Source organism: Osmerus eperlanus, chromosome 11 (assembly GCF_963692335.1).
Source record: "Osmerus eperlanus chromosome 11, fOsmEpe2.1, whole genome shotgun sequence".
NCBI classification, from domain to species: Eukaryota; Metazoa; Chordata; class Actinopteri; order Osmeriformes; family Osmeridae; genus Osmerus; species Osmerus eperlanus.
In genome coordinates, this window is record NC_085028.1 from 15,505,361 (window position 1) to 15,525,672 (window position 20,312).

The 20,312-nt window shown below is 46.4% G+C and overlaps 3 protein-coding genes and 1 long non-coding RNA gene across 4 annotated transcripts; 2 read left to right on the forward strand and 2 right to left on the reverse strand.

Moving 5' to 3' along the window:
• Nucleotides 1-561: 561 nt before the first annotated feature.
• Nucleotides 562-3,255, reverse strand: snrpa (small nuclear ribonucleoprotein polypeptide A). The gene is made up of 7 exons (XM_062472243.1): nt 3,101-3,255; nt 2,672-2,747; nt 2,389-2,561; nt 2,077-2,253; nt 1,775-1,942; nt 1,566-1,654; nt 562-1,477 (listed from the first exon to the last, which is right to left on the reverse strand). Exons 2-7 carry the CDS (start codon nt 2,742-2,744, stop codon nt 1,318-1,320), a joined length of 840 nt encoding a protein of 279 aa, XP_062328227.1. The 5' UTR covers nt 2,745-2,747; nt 3,101-3,255; the 3' UTR covers nt 562-1,317.
• A 122-nt stretch (nt 3,256-3,377) lies between these two features.
• On the forward strand, nt 3,378-7,414 carry actmap (actin maturation protease). Its single transcript, XM_062472242.1, has 8 exons — nt 3,378-3,571; nt 3,750-3,941; nt 4,192-4,260; nt 4,448-4,572; nt 4,709-4,838; nt 5,046-5,116; nt 5,210-5,545; nt 5,949-7,414. Exons 2-7 carry the CDS (start codon nt 3,760-3,762, stop codon nt 5,536-5,538), a joined length of 906 nt encoding a protein of 301 aa, XP_062328226.1. The 5' UTR covers nt 3,378-3,571; nt 3,750-3,759; the 3' UTR covers nt 5,539-5,545; nt 5,949-7,414.
• On the reverse strand, nt 6,345-19,459 carry itpkcb (inositol-trisphosphate 3-kinase Cb). Its single transcript, XM_062472240.1, has 8 exons — nt 19,323-19,459; nt 16,615-17,917; nt 10,929-11,028; nt 10,434-10,647; nt 9,500-9,704; nt 8,678-8,779; nt 8,516-8,587; nt 6,345-8,306 (listed from the first exon to the last, which is right to left on the reverse strand). The coding sequence occupies exons 2-8, from the start codon at nt 17,749-17,751 to the stop codon at nt 8,091-8,093; spliced, it is 2,046 nt and encodes a 681-aa protein (XP_062328224.1). The 5' UTR covers nt 17,752-17,917; nt 19,323-19,459; the 3' UTR covers nt 6,345-8,090.
• Nucleotides 17,987-19,123, forward strand: LOC134028611 (uncharacterized). Its single transcript, XR_009931560.1, has 3 exons — nt 17,987-18,102; nt 18,202-18,292; nt 18,384-19,123. It is a non-coding gene; the product is annotated as an uncharacterized LOC134028611 (long non-coding RNA).
• Nucleotides 19,460-20,312: the final 853 nt, after the last annotated feature.

Sequence of the window (20,312 nt, forward strand, 5' to 3'; positions counted from 1 at the left end):
CCTCCTACTTACAAGCATCATCACTCTGAAAAACGTTAGTGGGTCTGATGTAAGAAGAAACAGCCCCCAAGGAGTATCTGTAACAATTGGTTCCATGAATGGCAGGCAGACTTTATGTTGTTAGCGCCAAGGTCCATCTATTACATGTGAAACTAGGAAAGCAAGAGGGGTCCATGTGAAAACCCTTTTCTTAAACTCTTGAATAGAGTAGAAGTTTAGGAAATAAAACTCTTTTAACGACTCAAACCCAAAGTTCAAGTATGCGTATACGAGAAGTTGTATCGTCACGTGACCCAGCGGTTGACTAGTGGCCATCGCCCTCTCCTGGGTCGCATAATCACTGCAGTCACCACATGCAGACAGCAGCTAAGAGTTTGGGTATCCTGGTTCTGTAGTAGAAGACGTGCCGGCTGGGGTTTTATACACGGGGAGTGCCGGGTCCCTGAAGTGCAGGCAAAGGATCATGCGATGAAACAAACACTCCAATATATCCAGGACAAAATGGGCTATTTCCAATCTTTTTTTTTAAGAACATTAAAAAAGGAAAAAAGTCTCAAGAAGTAATATAAAATGTTTTAATCAAAACAGAAAAGCGCCAGGTACAATGTCTGGTGAACCAGACGCTGGGTGCAATGCTTTAAAACAAAGAGTTGAAAATGAAAATATACTTACAAACCCTACCAGATACTTACAGACACCAGAGTTCATCGCCATGGAAAGCCTGAAGATGGAGACCTTCTCATAGATCTTATATAATGTAGTCGGCCAATGAAATGCTGACACACAACACTCCCCCCTCCCCCCCCCCCCCCCCCACACACTACTAGCTTGCTAAATTAGATGTACTTGTGACTAAGAAAACGGATTTAAAAACCTGCCCTTTACCTAATAGCCTGTAATCTCCTCTGAGAACTATTGTATAGTAAGTGTCCAATAGATCTGAGAGGGGACGACATCGCCAGGAGGACGATGGAATGATATTGCTGTTAAAGTCTTAAGATTCCTGTAGAGGTGAAACAGTGTTGAGGTTTGTCTTTCTGTAGCATTTGACATCAGAGAAGACACACATCATTAAAAGAGGAGAATGAGATCAGGAAGTTGTGCCACGTGCCTGAATTGAGTGTGTGAGTGTGTGTAAGCAAGTGGTGATTCAGTCTTGGGCTGTGATTACGTTCCAATAGCTCCCCCTGGTTTGTCCGTGACTACAGCTCATCTGCATGTGCCTTCTCTGAGGTGTGTGTGTCTGTGTGTGTGTGTCTGTGTGTGTGTGTCTGTGTGTGTGTGTCTGTGTGTGTGTGTGTGTGTGTGAGAACCAGGCTATTTCTTGGCAAAGGAAATCTTCATGGCGTTGGTCTGGGTGATCTTGAAGCCTTGCAGCGCTTCTCGTGCAGCACCTGCCTGTACCTCGTTGTCAAACTCCACAAAGGCGATGTCGTGGCGACCGGGAACCAGACGTACCTCTTTGAACCCTGGGAACCTGGGAAGGAGAAGCAAGCATCCGTATAAGTACTGTACATGTACCACCTATATGGTCAGAGTGCGATGACATTAAAGCAGGTACTGACTGGTTGAACAGCATAGACAGCATGAGTTCGTTGGTCTCCTCTGGGAGATTGGTGAGGAAGAGGATGTGATTGGGTGGGTTCTCCGACACCTGGCATGGAAGACATGTTATATTTCCTTATCAGAAAATCGGTGGGAACTGACGACATATTCGGTAACACCAAATGAAAGTGGTAAATTTGACTTGACATCTCACAAACACGCTCCTTACCTGTTGGGGCATTTGCCCAGGCATCTGTCCTGGCATCATCTGGCCAGGCATGGCACCAGGGGGCATCTGGCCCATCCCTGGAGGGGGCATCATGCCAGGAGGGGGCATGTAAGGGGGCTGGCCAGGCATTGGCATCATACGAGGAGCTTGGCTCATAGGAGGCATTCCCTTTAAATGAGAGGGGAAACGAGACCGTACATAGTTTGAACTTAAGATACCATAGATTGATGAAGAGATTATTAAAGATTATTGGGCAGATATTGAAAACGTTCACGGTATTTAGCTTGGAATTAGTTACTGACAGGCATTGGCGTGGGTACCCCTGGGCCCATGGGTACTGCAGCTCCTGGGACACCCTTCTTGGCACCTGCACCCTCTGCTCCCTTGACCTTTCTCTTCTCCTTCTTCCGATCGCGTTCCACATAGGTACCTTTCATCTTCGCAATTATGTCCGAGTCCAGCTTCGCGTACTGAATGCGCTGAGGTAAACAGAGGAAGTTTTGCAATTAGCCTACACGAGACCACGCTCTTAAAGTCATGCTCTTTGGAAAACAGTACACGACTGTTTGCCTTTAAACAAATTTGTGCTCAAGTGCAAAAAAAAATAATCTCACCATGGGTTTATCATAGAATGGAAACCCCTGCATGGAACGCAGAGCGTTTGAAGCGCTGTTGACTTCTTTGAAGATGACGAAAGCTTGACCCCTCATCTTCAAGGTCCGTGATACTAGAATGTCTAAAATCTGCCCGAACTGTGAGAAGATGGCGTATAGCGACTTCTTCAGTTCTGGGTAAAAACAATTAACAATCAAACCGTGTAATTGTGGCATGAAACTATGGAAATGTGCAATCTGTGACAGCCGGGTGCTATTTTGTTAAGCTAGCAAGTTAGCTTACCATCTTTCTTTATTTTCTCGTTGAGGTTGTTGATGTAGATCGTGTGGTTCAGTCGCATATCCTGACCAGCCATTTTCTGGTGATAAAAATTAGATAAAATAGAAGTTAGCAAATAGTTCCCACCGGCAAAGATTCCGATTTAAATCAAGAAAGCTAGCCCGCCAAGTCATCGTTCCACTAGATGACCAGTAGTGGCAGTGCTGCTCCTACTACTACTAGCACGAGCTAGCAGGGCACGAGTGCAGAAGTCTTCCGTTCTAGACTACGGTGTAGTAACAAAGCTAATGCCATGTGGCTAGCTAACTGCATCAGGCTACATGGTCTACCAAACATCTCATTTGAATCTGTAATCGATTGTTATTTAATTGTTGTTGACCGTCGTAATGCTTCTGAAATAGATTATGTCAAACACAGCAAAAAAAATAATACCTCGGCGTTGGATGCAGCAACAAACTAGAAGTTGTTCGATGAATGAACTGACTGTCGTTAGCTTGTGTCCACGAATTGTTTTCCGCTTCCGCGTTTCCGTTTCCTGTCAAATTATGTTTTCGATATAGTGAGCTGAACAATCCTGCGGTGAACATCCACGCATTTTGTTGTCTGTAGCTCCGCCTATTTCAAATGCAGTCTGGCCTGGCCCTGGCGAATGAGATCGTAATACACGTCCAGACAAATAAAGGGGGTTATACCAAAACGAATGTACCTCGTCAGATACTGTTTCCGGTGCATTGAAATCTCACAGTTATTTCAGTTGTGAGTCTGAGACGTGATTGAGATGTTTGTCGCCAAATATACTATTTAGCATATGTAGAAACTGTTAGCTAGAGACTAAGGTAGAACACGTCCACCACATTTGATGATTTTGAACTAGTTTGGGTTTCTGAACAGGATATAAAGTGAGTGCTAATCAAACGCGCTTACAAGCTACGTGTCACTGTCATACGTGGCCGTCGTACAATGATTTGAGACAACTAGCTCTGGACCTGTGATGTATGCCATGTCAACTGGTTCGCTTTCCAGATCAATACGTGTCATGTAATATGTCTGAACATTTTGTCTGAACACCATACTTTGGCAGGGGCCAGGAAATGTCCATAGCGCAACCCATTCAACCACCACCTCCCCCGCCCCCTCCACCTGGACCACCCCCACCTGTAGCCACTAAAGTACCCAGCAAAAAGAAGCTGTATCAGGCTATCGCAGCAGGAAAGGCCCCCGTGGAAGGCGATCATACAGAGGCCAGGCTGCTGCTCACCCAGAGAGAAAGTAGGTGAGAATAAATGACGTATGAGTAAACCATCTACCGGGCCTTTCTGCGTGGGGTTTGCATGTTTCTCCTCATGCTCACATGGGTTTCCTCTGCAAATAACTCGTGTGTGTGTGTGTGTGTGTGTGTGTTCATCTGCTCCCTGCATAATGTGTGGCTGGGGGCTCCAATCATGTGACGACAATCCCTTCCTCTTTTCACTGAAGTGGTGGTGATCTTCTTTGTTAAGGAGACTAATATTTCTGTTCTTCAGCTTAAGCAAAGACCTGCAGTGGATATTGTTCAACAAGTATATACCTTCCCTCATCCAAGACGGCCCTCAGTAAGTATCCAGGCCACCACAATTAACCTGCTCCATTCATAGACAAAATGTATCCTGTTCATGACCCAGTCCTTTCTTTGATAGAAAAACAAAACAAAAAAACAGTCAGGTCTTTGTGCCTTTATCAGGTGTTAGTCACTGGGTTGTATTCTTGATCACCTCCATACCAATCTGTGGTCCCCTGTAGGTGTGGTCTAGTTGCATTGTGGATGGCAGCTAACCTACGTAATCCCCCCTTACATGTTTCCATGGAAACTGTAGTCCAAACAGCGGTGGGCAGGGGATACACTGCCCAAGGGGAGATGTTCTCAGGTAACCTTTATGTACAGATGGTAATGTTAGTCAAGATACTGCTTAGTAGCTGTATACCAGTAAGATAATAATAAACTATTCCCTGTGCAGGTCAGTACTTTTAAAACATTCTAAACAATCTGTTTTCGTGGTTCAGCCCGTGACATGGCCCTACTGGCAGAGGAGGTGTGTGTGTGCAGGGTGGAACTCCTCTCTGGGGGAATGGGAGGAGACAACTCCAGAACCATCTTGACACATCTGTGTGAGGGACAGCCTGTCCTCGTCCCGGATCCTTCAACACACACACACACACACACACACACACACACACACACACACACACACCCTACAGTATCTCTGTTGTCTATCGTTAAAGAGGGTGTTTAAATCGTATGACCGTGTTGATAGCACAGCAGTATGTGATAGTATGTGACTTATTTCGCATGCTGTAACAAAATGTGCAGTGCCGCAGTTCCTTGACTGCTTCGGCACAGATACGACGAGGACTTGAACCACGAGCCATGCCAACGCAGTGGACACAGGGCGCACTGGGCTGTGGCCTCAGGTGAGAATGAGTGACACACACACACACACACACACACACACAGAGGAAGACAGTCTTTATCTATGGCTCTGACTCACTTCTCCATAACCCCAGGTGTTTTGCTCGGCCTAGCCCCGGGGACTGTGAACAAAGAGCACACAGAACCAGACCCCACCCTGCCCTGGCTACTTCTACCCAGGGTCAGCTCGTTTCCCTGCCCCAGCCCAGGGATCAGGGAGGCCTACATACTGGCCAAGCAGGGGAAGAGCCTGCGTTACCAGTTGTGGAGCCTGGACAGCTTGGCCCAGAGTAATGATCAGCTTAGAGAGATGGCCCCCCTGAGGGCTGGGGATGGTACCCCATACGTAGTCCCCCAGGAAGGGGTGGAGGGTGGTCTCTCTGGCCAGGTGGTGCTGCTCTACACTGGGGCTCTGACACAGTGATCAGGACTTAACCCTTGTGTTATCTTCGGGTCATTCTGACCCATCAGTCATTGTGACCCACCGTCGTATTACGACAACTTTACCGCATACAAAAACAAAGTGAGTAATTTTCTTTTAACCGTTGGGCTGTCTCAGACCCCCCACATTGCGAAGGTTAAAAGAAAATTATTTTTATTTGTTTTTGTATTGGGTAAAATTGGGTAAACACAACGATGGTTCGTTATGAACCTTTGGGTCATGTGACCCGAAGGCAGCACGAGGGTTAACCGTTGGGCTGTCTCAGACCCCCCACATTGCGAAGGTTAAAAGAAAATTATTTTTATTTGTTTTTGTATTGGGTAAAATTGGGTAAACACAACGATGGTTCGTTATGAACCTTTGGGTCATGTGACCCGAAGGCAGCACAAGGGTTAAAGGACATGCTGTGGGATGTACTAGGTGCTGTTTGTTGAGTGTGTTCTGCCTACCAAACAACAATGCAAGTTACTGTTCTGGCATTCAGATATATTATCAGGGGTTTCACACACTAGAGCTTGTAAAAAAGTACTGGACTATGACACCAAAGATGGTGACAACCAAGCAGCATTGTTTGAAAATACCACAATGTGCCTATTTAAATCCAGTAAAGTCAATGTGTTAAAATGAACCTTCAACTGGAAGGAGTATCCAAATGCACTCGTTTACATTCTGCATCAAATATAATCAACTGCTAACATATTTTAACAGGATGATACATCATTGTGTCTTTTGAACATTAGCGACAAAGAATGTGAACCCCGGCTTGGAGCAGAAAATACAACAATTCCTAAGATCTTCATTCCAGTTTATTGCAATCAATGGTGTTCTAGACAGAGACTCAGTCCACCCCATCAGAACAGTGTGTTCTCTTCCCAGACAGTCCGCAGAATTCTGAGATGCAACACAGGGGTTATAAAAGCTACAAAAATACCTCCGTACCCCACGACCCTGACACACACTGGCCAGTTCCCAGCCCGACCACACAAACAGTATGAAAACAGTCAGCTGGCTATTATAAAGATGAGGACACATAGAAAGACATATAATACTTAGTCTGTAAACAGAAAATCATTCCAGAAAATTTACTTTTGTGGTGTAGGTCCAGAGATGATATTCCAGCTCTATGATGTCAATGCTGACATATGCACCACATTGAACACATTTCTTTCAAAAAGAGGGCTACCACACAGGTGTGTACACACACACACACATCCACACACACAGAGAGCTGTGCGACACTGTGGAAGAACAGAGTACAGGAAGACTTGGACTGGAATGTTATCTGAATGACCAAAACATTGGAAAGAGGTAAGCTCTGACACAAATCAATACCATGGTCACATTTGGTCATCAGCATGGGCTTCCACTCACCTCAGTCCAACCCAGTTCTTTGTGGTCGATGAAATAAATTGCTTGTCCACAGTTGTCTAACAGACAGTTTTCTCCATTAAAAACAACCAATAACACAAAGAAAACTCCCTTCAAATCAATTATTCATCCAGTAAGACTCATCATTAAGCTTAAAATATTAACCTGTTCCAGTTTTGTAACACAGACAGCCACACATGCCATTCAGTTTAGGCACCAAAAATAGTTGCATGGAACTGAATATCTAAGCTGAATCAACCTTAATTAAATAAACACAATTACTAACCATGAGCCCAGGACACACCAGGTAGTTAAACACACATACAGAGCTTGCTTTGTTCAATGGCTTTTTGCGACAATCATCTGCAATACACTGCAGTCCGGTCATGGCCAGAGTCATGGGCCCAATATAAAAGGAATGTAAAAGATAGAAAGGCTATTTGCCATTTTTTGTATTTTCTCGACCATTTACCAAGAGAAAAGTGGTTTTCATTTAGTTGGAAAAAACATTTGATCTTTTGTTGACTATCCTATCAGCGAACTTGCTGTCGGAAAAACAACATTCTCAAATACTCAAACCTAGGCACAGAAATGTATACAGTAAAAAGGCTATGTGAAGGCAAACAAATTAAATATATCTATGTACATAGAAAAGCTCTGGGTCAATTCAAACATACAGGTCTGCCCGGAGTATTAGTGTTGGTGTATACTAGTACACTGAGTAGGAAAAGACAAAATAATCAATGGTCCATCGCAAAAATAGAATTCTCTCCATTGCTCTTCTAAGGTTCGAAAGTCACTTCAAAAGGAAGTGTTGTATATGTTTCCATTCAGCCAGCAGAGGGAGAGAAGGGGAGAGAGAAGTTCTGTGTTTGTGTGTGTGGCAGTGATAGTCAACATTGTTAATGAGAGAAGTGAAAGAGATGAGACACTGCTCGTTGTGTGGCTAAGATCTCTCTCTCCTGGAAAGGCTGAACAGGAGTAGCGTCATCATCCGGAGATCTGCAGTGGTGCTTATTTTCTCTCTCTCTTCCCCTCTGGCAGGGCGGTTTACTACCAGTCCCACTGACGTCCATCTGTAGCAACCCCTCCGCTTTGCCTATGTTCTACAATGTTTTCCATCTCTACTGCTCCCCACCCCTCATCGCTCCTGCCGCCTCCCCCTCTCAGGGCTCAGAAGCAGAGGGCTGCATGGTGCTGAGGATGTCTATGAGGTTGTCGAGGCCCCACAAGTATCCGTCCTCTCGGTTCCCCTCCACCCAGGGGCTCCGGTGGTCGAGGGTGAGGGGGGCAGGCAGGGGAACCGTCTTCCCAAAGTCAATCATCCACACGCGGGCCTGTCCTGAAGCGTCGTGAACGAACAGCAGGGAACTGCCCACCACCTGGGGCAAGAAGACAGGGGAGATGAGCGCGTGTGTGAGAAAGATAATGATGTGTGTATGTGTGGGCATGTGAGACATATGTTAGCTTCATGTGCCTGTTTGTGTGTTATCTAACTGGATAGATACATCAATAATAACCCAGCTGGCAGGCTTGTTGAGGAGGCGTAGTACGAAGGGTGGGAGCAGGCTTAAAGAGATGCGTGTCTCACCTCATGTGTCCTGAAAAACGGTGATTTCTCCAGCACGGAGCGTAGTTCCACCAAACGCTGCAGGTAAAGTTTCTGAAAGAAAGGAAGGAGAGAGTCATTAAATAACTCCCATGCTCCACAGACTTTAGGTACGTTTGAGTCCATTCCGCTGGAAACACCTACCAGGATCTCAATGTTTCCGTCCACAAAGTCCCCCAGCGCCTGCTTCACCTGCTCTTGCTGTTTTGTCTTCTTGAAGTTGGTGTTGCACGTCCCGTCTGCTCTCTAAGGAGAATCACAGAACCCTCAGTTAGTGACCATCAGTTTCTGAACCATGTACTACAAAAAACAGGGCATATTTCTTGTCAGTGTTTGGACCAGAAGAAGCACTGGTTTATCTAGATCTGGAGCCTGACCACAAACCGATACGTCCACATTATTGTATAGGCATGTAACGAGAATGGAGAGTGAGACTGGGTATGATGTCACATGCTGATACTAAATGTGTGTTGTGTTTTGAAGACTGACCACCTGTTTTGCAACTATTTCCATATAAAGCAGAGGTGAGCGCATTTCCATTGTTGTGACGTGCCTCCAGCACATGACCTCATTCACAGAGGTGTGTATGTGTGTGTGTGTGTATGTGTGTGTGTGGGGGGGGGGGTTAGATGGCTGAGTGGTTAGGGAATCGGGCTATTAATCAGAAGGTTGCCAGTTCGATTCCCGGCTGTGAAAAATGACGTTGTGTCCTTGGGCAAGGCACTTCACCCTACTTGCCTCGGGGGGGAATGTCCCTGTACTTACTGTAAGTCGCTCTGGATAAGAGCGTCTGCTAAATGACTAAATTTTAATGTAAATAACTTTTCTCCCATCAGGAAAAGTTGTTGAGTTGTCGTTCCTCATCCAAGGATCAACTTGGACTTTGAAATAGCCTCTGGAGTTTGTAACCCCCCCACAGAGTGAGTAACACCCCCCCCCCTCCCCCAGGTTTACTACCGGCCTCACCTTGATGCCTTCGATGCGGAACCCCATGGTGGCGGTGGAGCTAAGGGTCTCCCTCCACTGCATGTATCTGGGTTTGAGGACCCCCTGCTGGGCCCTCTCCTGCTCGGTCGGGGCCGCTGGGTCCACGGCCACCATCTTGTCGTACATGTCCCTCCGTAGGCGTGGCCTCTCCTGAGCCTTCCTGAGCTCCTCCTCCAGGTAGGTCCTGACAGGCAGACGAGGGGTTAACGTACCTGCCACCGAGGGCCGCGTATGTTACAGTCTAGCTGAGAGATTCAGAATGCTACAACTACGTTTTCCTTCTCCGCGTCCTCCTCCACGACCGCCCCATTCCCTCCTTCCCTTCCCTCCTCCTGCCCTTCCCCCCTCCTCCTCCCCTTCCCTCCTCCTCCCCTTCCCTCCTCCTCCCCTTCCCTCCTCCTCCCCTTCCCCCCTCCTCCTGCCCTTCCCCCCTCCTCCTCCCCTTCCCTCCTCCTCCCCTTCCCTCCTCCTCCTCCACTTCCCCCCTCCCCCTGCCCTTCCCTCCTCCTCCCCTTCCCTCCTCCCCTTCCCTCCTCCTCCCCTTCCCTCCTCCTCCTCCCCTTCCCCCCTCCCCCTGCCCTTCCCTCCTCCTCCCCTTCCCCCCTCCTCCTCCCCTTCCCTCCTCCTCCCCTTCCCCCCTCCTCCTCCCCTTCCCTCCTCCTCCCCTTCCCCCCTCCTCCTCCCCTTCCCCCCTCCTCCTCCCCTTCCCTCCTCCTCCCCTTCTCCCCTCCTCCTCCCCTTCCCTCCTCCTCCCCTTCCCTCCTCCTCCCCTTCCCTCCTCCTCCCCTTCCCTCCTCCTCCCCTTCCCCCCTCCTCCTCCCCTTCCCTCCTCCTCCCCTTCCCTCCTCCTCCCCTTCCCTCCTCCTCCTCCCCTTCCCTCCTCCTCCCCTTCCCTCCTCCTCCCCAGCCTCACCTGCTGCCCATCTTGCAGTCCATGATGGAGGGCGAGTCGAAGTCAGCCAGGAGGTCGTCCATCAGGTTGTAGTCCTGCTCGTCCTTCTGCACCACGCCGTGGTATCCGGGCACGTGGGGCCGCAGGGCGTCCTGCATCAGCTTCTCCAGACACAGCTGCTCGCACTCGCTGTGGCGCTTCAGCAGGCGGCCGTACTCCCCGGCCTGGAAGTTACCTGGGAGGAGAGAGAGAGAGAGAGAGAGAGAGAGAGAGAGAGAGAGAGGGGCGTTCGAGAACAGAAAAAGAAGAAAAAGGATTCAAACGCCGGACAACTACTGAGATTACAAGTGGAAAGAAGGAGATATGCACTTTGAGGGTTTTGGTTGGTTGAGGGGCAGTTCTATGGGCGTATGTGAAGCCCTCTGTGACATGCTCGCGTGTAAAAAAGGGCTATACAAATACATTTAGATTTGATTTGATTGGCCACTGTGTGTGCGTGTGTGCGCGTGTGCATACCTGCATGGCCAGCGAGCTGCACCCAGGGGTATCTCTTCTTGAATGACACCACAAAAGGAGTCCAATGGACCATGGTCTTCACCTTCTGCCAAGGCTTGTTCTGGAGGGAGAGAGCGGGATGGTTGAGTGACTATGCCTGTTCATGAGAAGCCTCAGGCTAAAACCTGAAACTAAATCTCACACAGGTCTCTGCTATGTCACAGGTTGAGAGAGAGAAACACTGACAAAGGGAGAAGATAATCTCTGTAGCAGTCGTGCACCAACCCCCCCCCCCCTCACCCCCTCTTCCCACACACACACACACATTTTTGTGAAGCCCACCCATCTCACATCAAGGACAGGCCGCTCACGTCACGTGCAGCCCATTCATAAAACATTTACCAGGACTCAAAACAGACGTCCCACTGTGTCTGCGAGTTTCAATGACTATTTGTGTCTGGGTGTATCCGTGTGTGTGTGCGCACACGCAGGGGAGTCTGTTTTATCTGTTGGGAAACACAGGACCGAGGTCACTGTGCACTGGGCTCTGACGCAAGCAACTCACCAAAGTACACCACATCCATTGCACACAGACGGCGAAAGAATTAGCAAACGTGTGTGTGACAAATCGTGATCAGAGGGAACATGTGCAAGAGTGCTGCCATCAAGTAAGATGAGTGTGTTAGCATGTGTTTATGTGTCAACGTGTGTCCTTAAAAGAGAGAGACAAAGGAAACCTAGAGACGGTCTACGAGACAGGGGGCTTACGACATTGTAATGCTGTAAAGACAGCGTAAGTCAGGAAGACAGAAGCGGACACAGAAAAGGGCGAGGCCATGGCCGATAGGCAATCAAGTGGAATAGCAGGGCCCCCATAAACTAGGATTTTATGGCAAGTGCAAAAGAATGCAACACTGCAGTTCAGGCGGCCGTCTGAGTGTGTGTGTGTTTGTGTGTGTGTGCCTGTATGTTTCTGTTTGTGTATCTGCTTCTTTCTATGTGTGTGTGTTTTGTGTGTGTGTGTTTCTGTGTTTGTATGTGTGTGTTTCAGTGTGTGTGTGTATTTGTGTTTCAGTGTGTGTGTGTGTGTGTTTCAGTGTGTGTGTGTGTGTGTATGTATCTCCACTCCCTGCATTCTTCTCAAAAGCTGTCTCAATCTATCAAAAGAACTCATGGTGAAACAGCAGAGACGGTTGGTCACTACTTTCCTGTAAGGCTTGACAGAGAGGGTACATAGCTGCTAATGACAGGATATAGATGTTACACACCTGCTGTAGTGCTGTATGGTGAACATGGAGCAAACAGAGGAGTCTTAGTGCCTGTGGCTTCGTAGGACAGCCAGTCAACTTCAAACACACCTGACACTTCAATCTCTTTAGCAGCTTAACCCACACATGGCCCTGTTGCTAGGGACAACAACAGCACACTAAACTGCCTCCCGCAGAGTTAACACACACACACACACACCTCACTCAGTGTTGACAGTGTATCTAAAAGGGAGTCAGATGTAATTTCACCTTTCTTACTTTCATTGTCATCCCGTCTAGCACTACTAGCCTTAACAAACCATGGCATGAAGCACAATCTCACGTTCTGTTCTTTCTTTCTTTTTCCTTTTGCTTTCTTTCTCTCTCCTCTTTTATTTAAATGCTATAAATCTTTATTCATCTCCCACTCATTTCCTCAATCGTCTCTCCTTACATTTGCACCAGAATTCCTCCATCGCCTCCTTCCCAGATTGAATGTCATCCTCATTCCTTCTTTTAACTCGCTTTTTTACTTCTCCTGTTTCATCTTTTACCCCCCTCTCCCTCCCCCTCCCCCCCCCTCCCCCTCTCCCTCCCCCCCCTCCCCCTCTCTCCCCTTTTCTCCCTCGCGTACACCCTGTTTCCTCACAGTCTATTCCCCCTCTGCCGTCCTCCCTTCTCCATGTGGTGTCTGCTCTTCAAGATCCTCACCCCCCTTCTTCTCTTCCCTCCCTTCTCTCCTTCTTTACCACCTACACTAACTAAATGCTTGGAATGCAGTGGATGTCTCTGGTCTTCGTCATCGCTCGTGACAGCGCCCATACAAAAACAGACACACACACACACACAGCAAGCACTGACATTTTGCCACTGGGGCCCCCCCGTTCCTATGACGACAGCAGTGTGTCAGGGACCATGTTGACCACAGAAAGGCTTTTGTCCAAACACCAGCTGATCCCTTGTCCCTCAACCCAGACAGCTGTAGCAACTGAGAGGATTGAAAAGGTGACAGCCAGAAAGCAAGGATTAGCGAGAACCAGGAAGCAGTACGCTGTGTTCATTGCCCAATCCTTTCTGATTGACAGGAAACACATAAAGGTACATTACGTATAATAGGCAGATGAACTGTGACCTGCGTTCTGAGGTCAAAGGCCATTGAAGGCCTACTCTGTCTAATCCAGTGCAGGCCATCATCCTAAATCCTCTCAGCTTACAGAAATCTTAAACCAAAAAGGTTGGGGGTGGGAGGGTGAGGTCTCACAAACAACAATAACAGAACACCACACCTGAATACCCCAAACATGTCCATGCCTGAGAACATTTGGGGCTACTAAGCAGCAAGACTGGAGCACTAGTCATGCAACAACTTGTCCCTCTCAGACCGTCTCTCTCTGCAGTCTCTCCTCTGAGTGATGAGTGGAAATTATTATTATTCATCTTTCAGTCCCTCATACACTCTCACACACGTTGACTCTCGGGACCACTCGAATTCTAACTCCCACTGACCTTTCCTCTCACCTTAACTGTCGCTAGAACTTTCGCACTCTCACTTCTACTCTCGGCTCCAGTTCTTACCTGCACGACGGAGCAGTAATGCAGAAGCAGGCCGGCGGTGACACAGGCACACACAGACACGGAGTGCAGGTTAGAGCGGAGCAAGCAGCACACACTCCGCACCATAAGCACGGGGTCTCGCCAGGTGACACCCTGTTGCATCTAGCGCTCCGTTAGCCTAGCTGCATTATCGTCTATTCATTCCTGTCCTGATCTGTCCCTCAATTAGCACGTTGTTAGCATGAAGCTAACCATGCATTTGTCTGTGCATGTCTGCTGTGGTGGATTTCAGCCAGTGGGACTGCCTTTCAGTGCAAGCACTGAGGTAGGCTACTATACAGCAGCTTATATTGTCGGGTGAACATTCCCCCCTCTATGAGGTAACACTAATCTCTCTCGCTGTCTCTCTCCATCACTCTGACCTCCTCCCTCCCCTCTCGCCCCTGTTCCCTTTCACACCAACACACCATATCTCTTGTTTCAACATGCTGTCACACCTCCCTTTCTAACTATCAGATATCCTGTCTCTCCCTGGCTTGTTGTGCTCCTCCAGCTTGCACTGCTTTTACTAGCTCGCGAGTCCTTTCACTCTATCCCTCAGTCTCAAGCGGTCTTTAGCTCTATTTTTCGTCTACTGATCCCTCTCTCTCTTCCTCGCCGTCTATCTGCTTATGCTGCCCTTTAACCGTATTCTCTCTCTCTCCCTCTCCTTCCCTCTCTCTTCCTCTCCCTCTATCTTTCTCTCTCTCCCTCTCTCTTTCTCTCTCTCTCTCCCCCTCTGTTTCTCTCTCTCCCTCTCTCTCCTTCTCTTTCTCTTTAATCCCCCATCAGCCCGCGCCCTCAAAAAGCCCCATGCAGAGCCAATCTCTCATCACAGTCACCAGCGACAGACATGACTGTAATACCATGCTACCCCCGAGGCAGGGGGTAGGGTGGGTTCCAAATCGCTCAGACTTTTGCAACCTGTGTGTGGGCTGAATATTAGTCTCTTTCCCTGCTTGTCATTGAGAGACAGAGAGTGAGAAACCTGTCAGACGACCAGTAACAACTATCAGATCAGAAAAGTTCCGCAATTGAAGGGTGCTCAGAGTCTCTAAAAGAGCTGAAGTTAAAATAAAATGTCTGTGTAACAACTTGAAGGTGTCTTTCAAGTCTGGTGGTAAGCTCCTTTCCAGGCCTTGTTTACTTCAGAGCCACTTCCCCTTACTGTTCCACAGCTCGAGCAACATGGCTCACACCTCGACCACAGCCCTGTGCATGCGCCTGTGCATGCGCATGCACGCGTATGCATGTGTACGTGCGTGTGAGTGTGTGCGTGGGCAGGGTGTTTATCCTCCACTTATCTCTATTTTCCTCTCTCTGTTCCACATGTTTCAAGGTGTTTCAAAGTATTTGAGGGGAAAAAATAGGGCCTTACTGCAAAGTTAAATAGAGGGAAATACAGAGTCCGAAAAAGACATCTAAGAATCAGAGAGACAGAGAGAAAATAATAGTTTGATACAAATTGGTTTTAAGGGAATAGAAGATTCAATATATGCAGAACATTTAACTGCAAAAGACTAGAGAGACACTGGTGAGACAACAGAAAAGAAAGAACTTCCAAATAAGGCAATGATGTCACCTAGCAACTGAATTGCCGTCGGCCCAATTTTCCATGACACACATGCTTAGCTGTGAATGAGCGATGGCATCCGATTGTGTGTGTGTGTGTGTGTGTGCACCTCTACTTCTGAATATAGCTTAAGCAAGCATATGCTGGCGTCACTGAGCAATGCGAGCACTTTGAGTATAACAACTGGTTTGGCTACACTCTAAAGGTAGAGACAGCTTATGGCTGGTCAATAACAATAGACGCCCTATTTGTACCGCAAGCCCTGACACTCCCCTCCATCTAGTACAGTCAGCTTTAACAACCATGGATGACAGCATGCACAACCAGTCTCATACAACCACGTTTTTCAGAGCTCACTATGACCATTGAAATATTTCCTGCAGTAGCTGTCCTGGTTATTTGCCGACTGGCAGAGGGGCCTTGGTCTTTGGCCGGGAATCCTGATACAAGGTAACACATTCCAACAGGTTTAACAAGATCACAAAGAAAACTATTTCCATATATCTATCTGGGTGAGGAATGATTTAGAGATAAACAGCATGTGAGAGGATGAGAGAGAGAAAGAGAGAGACGGACAGATAGAGAGACTGAGAGACAGAGAGTGTGTGTCCTATGCAGGAAGACAGCATGTGCCGATATTGTTCTATTTCCAGGAAAGACATCCTGCTTTTAAGGACTAGTCACTCCAGCCATGTCTCGTTAAGATGCATCAAAGGGGTTTGCCTCAAAACGGAAACATCAGAACGTCCCATAGGAACAAGGGAGGCGACCAGTTATTCACAACATCTAGATTATTACTAGCATTTTTTACATTTCAAATGTGCTGGTCTTACAACCCCAATTAACCTCAACAAGAAAGTGACTGAGTAGTATCTCGCTCCCAGTTCCACACCCACCAAACCTCTTTAACAGCATGAGAAACCACAAGGCTGTAACAACAGTGGGCTGGGGTAAACCCTTTGCAGATCATTCTCGTTCCATTCCAGTTTCCACCACTCAGAATCATTGATTCATGATACTGAATTCAATATTCCAAGCCTTGAAGCAAACACTACCCTATTCAACCCTCCACTACACAACCCTCCTCCTACCACAACTGTATGGTATTCAGAGGGGAACTTTTGCATGAATCAGAAAAAGTATTAGTGTTTTTGTGTGTATTGCTCTTTGTACTGTTTTAGTAGGCTAGAAACATACAGTTATAATCATTATGCCTACAGAACACATATTACCCAATTAACCTCAAGTCTACCATAGACATTTTCCACAGAGTGAATCAGAGATGTTTACTCACCCCTGTGCCCTCGTCCGGACTGCGAGAGTAGCACCTGGTCGGGGAGAGGCTGGATTCGATGTCGCTACCAGTGAAGTCATCCTCAGATTCGTCAAACGATGAGGCGGATGATAGGCCGGCCGAGGACGAGCTGGAAAGCTTTCGGGGAAAGCGCATCAGCGCGGGGGAGCCTCCACAGCCACTGTCCGAGCAGGGCGATTCGTCATCTGGGTGAGGGTCTACGCACGATCCCCTGTTCTGGTGATCCAGCGTTTCCTGAAACCCACTTGGACTCGGGTCACTGGTTATGATAAGCTTCGGTATTGTACCGGGGAAACTTTGGCTACCCACTGGACAATGTATCTTGGTGGTCGATGTGTCCTTTTGATTGCTGCAATCAACTGAAAAGTTATTTTGTTTGGACGGCCTGTCGACTCTAGGCTGAGACGAAACAGTAGTAGATTTGGTCATTTCTGTACAACTTGTATGCTTCTCATTCTCTGTGGATAAGGTTGAGTTCAGCGATGTGAAAGATCTGACATCTTCGTCAGAGGTGCGCAACTGTACAGAGCCTACAGCCCGTGACAACTCCTCCACTTCGGAATTAACTCCACCCTGACAACTGTCTCCGATAGTCTCGTTTTCCATTGTCCTTGTTGAGGAATCCCAGGCATGATCCTCTCCTGTAGTCGTTCCTTGGCCGCCGTTCGGCTTGGCCACGAAGCCGGTTCTGTTGAGTCCACTGGCCCGTCTATCCAAACTCGACGCATCGGATGACGAGTTCGCCGCTACCCGGTTCACCTTGTCAATGTTAAGATTCCTTATCTGTCCATGATGTATTCCAGCTGGGCTACCTCCAACCGGGGTTTTGTGGCATTCACCCTCTAAGTGGCCTCTTCTGAACTTTTCTTGTCCGTATTCAAGATGTGTTTCCGAAACTCCGATTAGACTCACCGCGGACTGACATGTTGATTGGTTCTTCCTCTCGAGGCACGGCAACACCTTATTTTTCTCCGAAGTCCTGTTGAACCGGTCACCCCCAGGCTTCGCACTCGTAAATCTGCGGATATGGAGTTGTTTGGCTGTCTCGCTTGGTTTCCATTTCGCTTTGCTTGGCGTGGATGGGGAGTGTAAGAGGCCAGAACGAGTTTGACCCATTCTGTATACCGTAGTTCAGACACAGACCTTCAACGATGGGTTGTTATAGTTTGTAACTATTCGTGCTTCAGAGCAGCATAAGTCACGTGATCCAATGATTCACATTTTCGGGTGGTGAGTCGTAAATGTGATTAATTTTCTCCTCTTTGAGCGCGGCTTGTTTTTTCTGGAACAAAATGATTTTCATAGTATTTTATTATAAAACATCACACATGGGCTCCTTTTTTTCTTTCTTTTTTTAATTAATTTTTTCATCAATGTGCCAGTAAACAAACGGAGAAATACTTCCCAAACACTTAGGAAACTTTTAGACATCTTAATGCTGCACAGTAATGTTGGGCTGATGAAAAGGTGAGATTATTCGCTCTGTTATCAACAGGTAACACTCATGCCAAAATATAACCATCCCACTTATGTTTTGTTCTATATTTAAAATGACATTCCAATCAGGTTTGTTGACTGAGATTTATGAAGTCTATCAAGCAATCAATCTGGTTTGAGGCAGAAATAGGGATGTCTTCCTGAAGTAAAAGCCAAGAAGGTGAGCTCAACAGCCAACATAGATCAAACAGTCCAGAATTCTGCTGCCCCCCTGTGTTTGTACATTGCCTGACTCTTTTTTTGGTTTTCAGGTATCATGCAACATCAATGACAACACAGAGGAGTTTAAGAGATTCAGCTATATTAAAACATAATTTACTGGACCCTCCACAAGTATCAGTCTAGCAGCCACAGTCCTCACAGAACATCAACTCTGCCCTAGTTTCAACAGAGCTATGTAGAGTTGGAGTGGGCCGGTGGTAACTGAAATCTATATTAAAAAATAAATCAGTTTACTGTGGTATTGGGCATATGTTTGGTTTTAAAATAAAAATTAATGCTGGCATTTTTATGGAAAATACGTCCTATTGTCCTCAGCCACATTTCACACAGTCAGTAATCATTATCTTTGCTAATATCAAAATGAAACTAGAATTACATTACTGCGGAATTTGGCCTCCTTGTCAGAAAGGAATGCTTGTGGACAGGAAGTGTCACAGCAATGGAACAAATAACTCAATAGAACTCTCTCTCACACACACACACACACACACACACACACACACACACACACACACACACACACACACACACACACACACACACACACACACACACATACACGTTAGTTGTTTCTTGGTTGGCATGACTTATAGGACTTAACACAAATTGCTCACTGCTGCTACTGGCAGTTTAAAAAGTCCCTTATCCCTGAATATTTTGTATAAGACTTCATGTTTAGAAATGTCCTTTCAGAAATGACCAAACTGAACACAGGGAAATTTTACGCTGATTCAAAAGCTTCCACATCATGTAGACATGTCACAGATTAAATAGTGTCTAAAAATATACAATGATCAGGGGGGATAGAGAATAATTGCATTACAAAATGTTAACACTTCACAGCTGCATTCTTCTATCTATATAAATATGGCAGCCTTAACGGATACATTCTGAAATTGTATACTTGAATTACAACTCAGAAATACAAAAGCCTACATACAATAAAAGTTATATTTGAAAAGACCTACCATCAACAGAGCATCTGTGAACTTCACTCCTCTGTCAGTAACTATGGGGAAGTGTGTTTGTGTAGTGTCTGTACGTAGTAGTATGCCGTTGCATGACTGTGTGGCTTATCTATTTAGCAATGTGTGCAATAATCTTGTGAGGTAAAAACATGTGGTGAAGTGAAAGAGGAAGCCCATGTCAAAACACTTAGACTGGGACACACCCTCAACATGAATTAGGACAAATCCCCAATCAGACTTACAGAGTTACAATAAAGAATTTTCAGATCACGCAAACACAAACAATTAATCTGCATTTAATTAAGGGGAACAACTAGAGTCTTAAGTATAAGGTTTTATACTCATGTTTATTTATAATGAATCAATATAACAACGATAACAATTATGTATATGTTTTGGATGTAGAGGTTTCCATATTGAAAGCTAATTAATTGACTGCCATTTTTATTTTATACATGCTATGTAATTACTGTAATATGGATTACTGTTTACGGGTGAAAACTATTGAAAGGTGCATTCGTATTTTCACACCGCTCGTACTCCCACGAACAATCATTTCACAATGTAGCCTACCCGAGTCTGTCAGGTTGGATTGGATTAATGTTCTCTACTGCTTGAATTCAGTTAAATTTGTATTCTTGCACTTTTTCCATTAACAGGTTTTATTTATTTTTTGCAAACTGATGTACGAAAAGAGATTTATCAGTATGAAACCCAACCTAATAGTGATGGGTCGTTCGCGAACGATCCGGCTCTAAGAGCCGGCTCTTGAAGGTGAACGTCGGGAGCTGGCTCGCATATCTGAAGAGCCGACTCTATTTTTAATAGATTAATACAGCCTATAAAAACGAAATGATTATGAAATAATGAATTTTAATTGTATTTAAAATAATTGACTAATTCAAAGAACAACAAAAAAATACTTGTAGGCTTAAAGGCGCACATGATCATCCTCACATTCTGTTCCTGTCAATCCTGCATGAGGGAGGG

Coding starts and splice junctions, on each gene's coding strand:
- snrpa (XM_062472243.1), bottom strand. CDS start 2,744: ATGGCTGGTCAGGATATGCGACTGAACCACACGATCTACATCAACAAC. Junction 2,254..2,388: donor CATTCTATGATAAACCCATG/GTGAGATTATTT, acceptor TGTTTACCTCAG/CGCATTCAGTACGCGAAGCT. Junction 1,655..1,774: donor CTGGGCAAATGCCCCAACAG/GTAAGGAGCGTG, acceptor CTTCCATGCCAG/GTGTCGGAGAACCCACCCAA.
- actmap (XM_062472242.1), top strand. CDS start 3,760: ATGTCCATAGCGCAACCCATTCAACCACCACCTCCCCCGCCCCCTCCA. Junction 4,261..4,447: donor CTCATCCAAGACGGCCCTCA/GTAAGTATCCAG, acceptor GGTCCCCTGTAG/GTGTGGTCTAGTTGCATTGT. Junction 4,839..5,045: donor GGACAGCCTGTCCTCGTCCC/GGATCCTTCAAC, acceptor GCTTCGGCACAG/ATACGACGAGGACTTGAACC.
- itpkcb (XM_062472240.1), bottom strand. CDS start 17,751: ATGGGTCAAACTCGTTCTGGCCTCTTACACTCCCCATCCACGCCAAGC. Junction 10,648..10,928: donor GCAGCTCGCTGGCCATGCAG/GTATGCACACGC, acceptor CTCTCCTCCCAG/GTAACTTCCAGGCCGGGGAG. Junction 8,307..8,515: donor CGTTTTTCAGGACACATGAG/GTGAGACACGCA, acceptor TTCTTGCCCCAG/GTGGTGGGCAGTTCCCTGCT.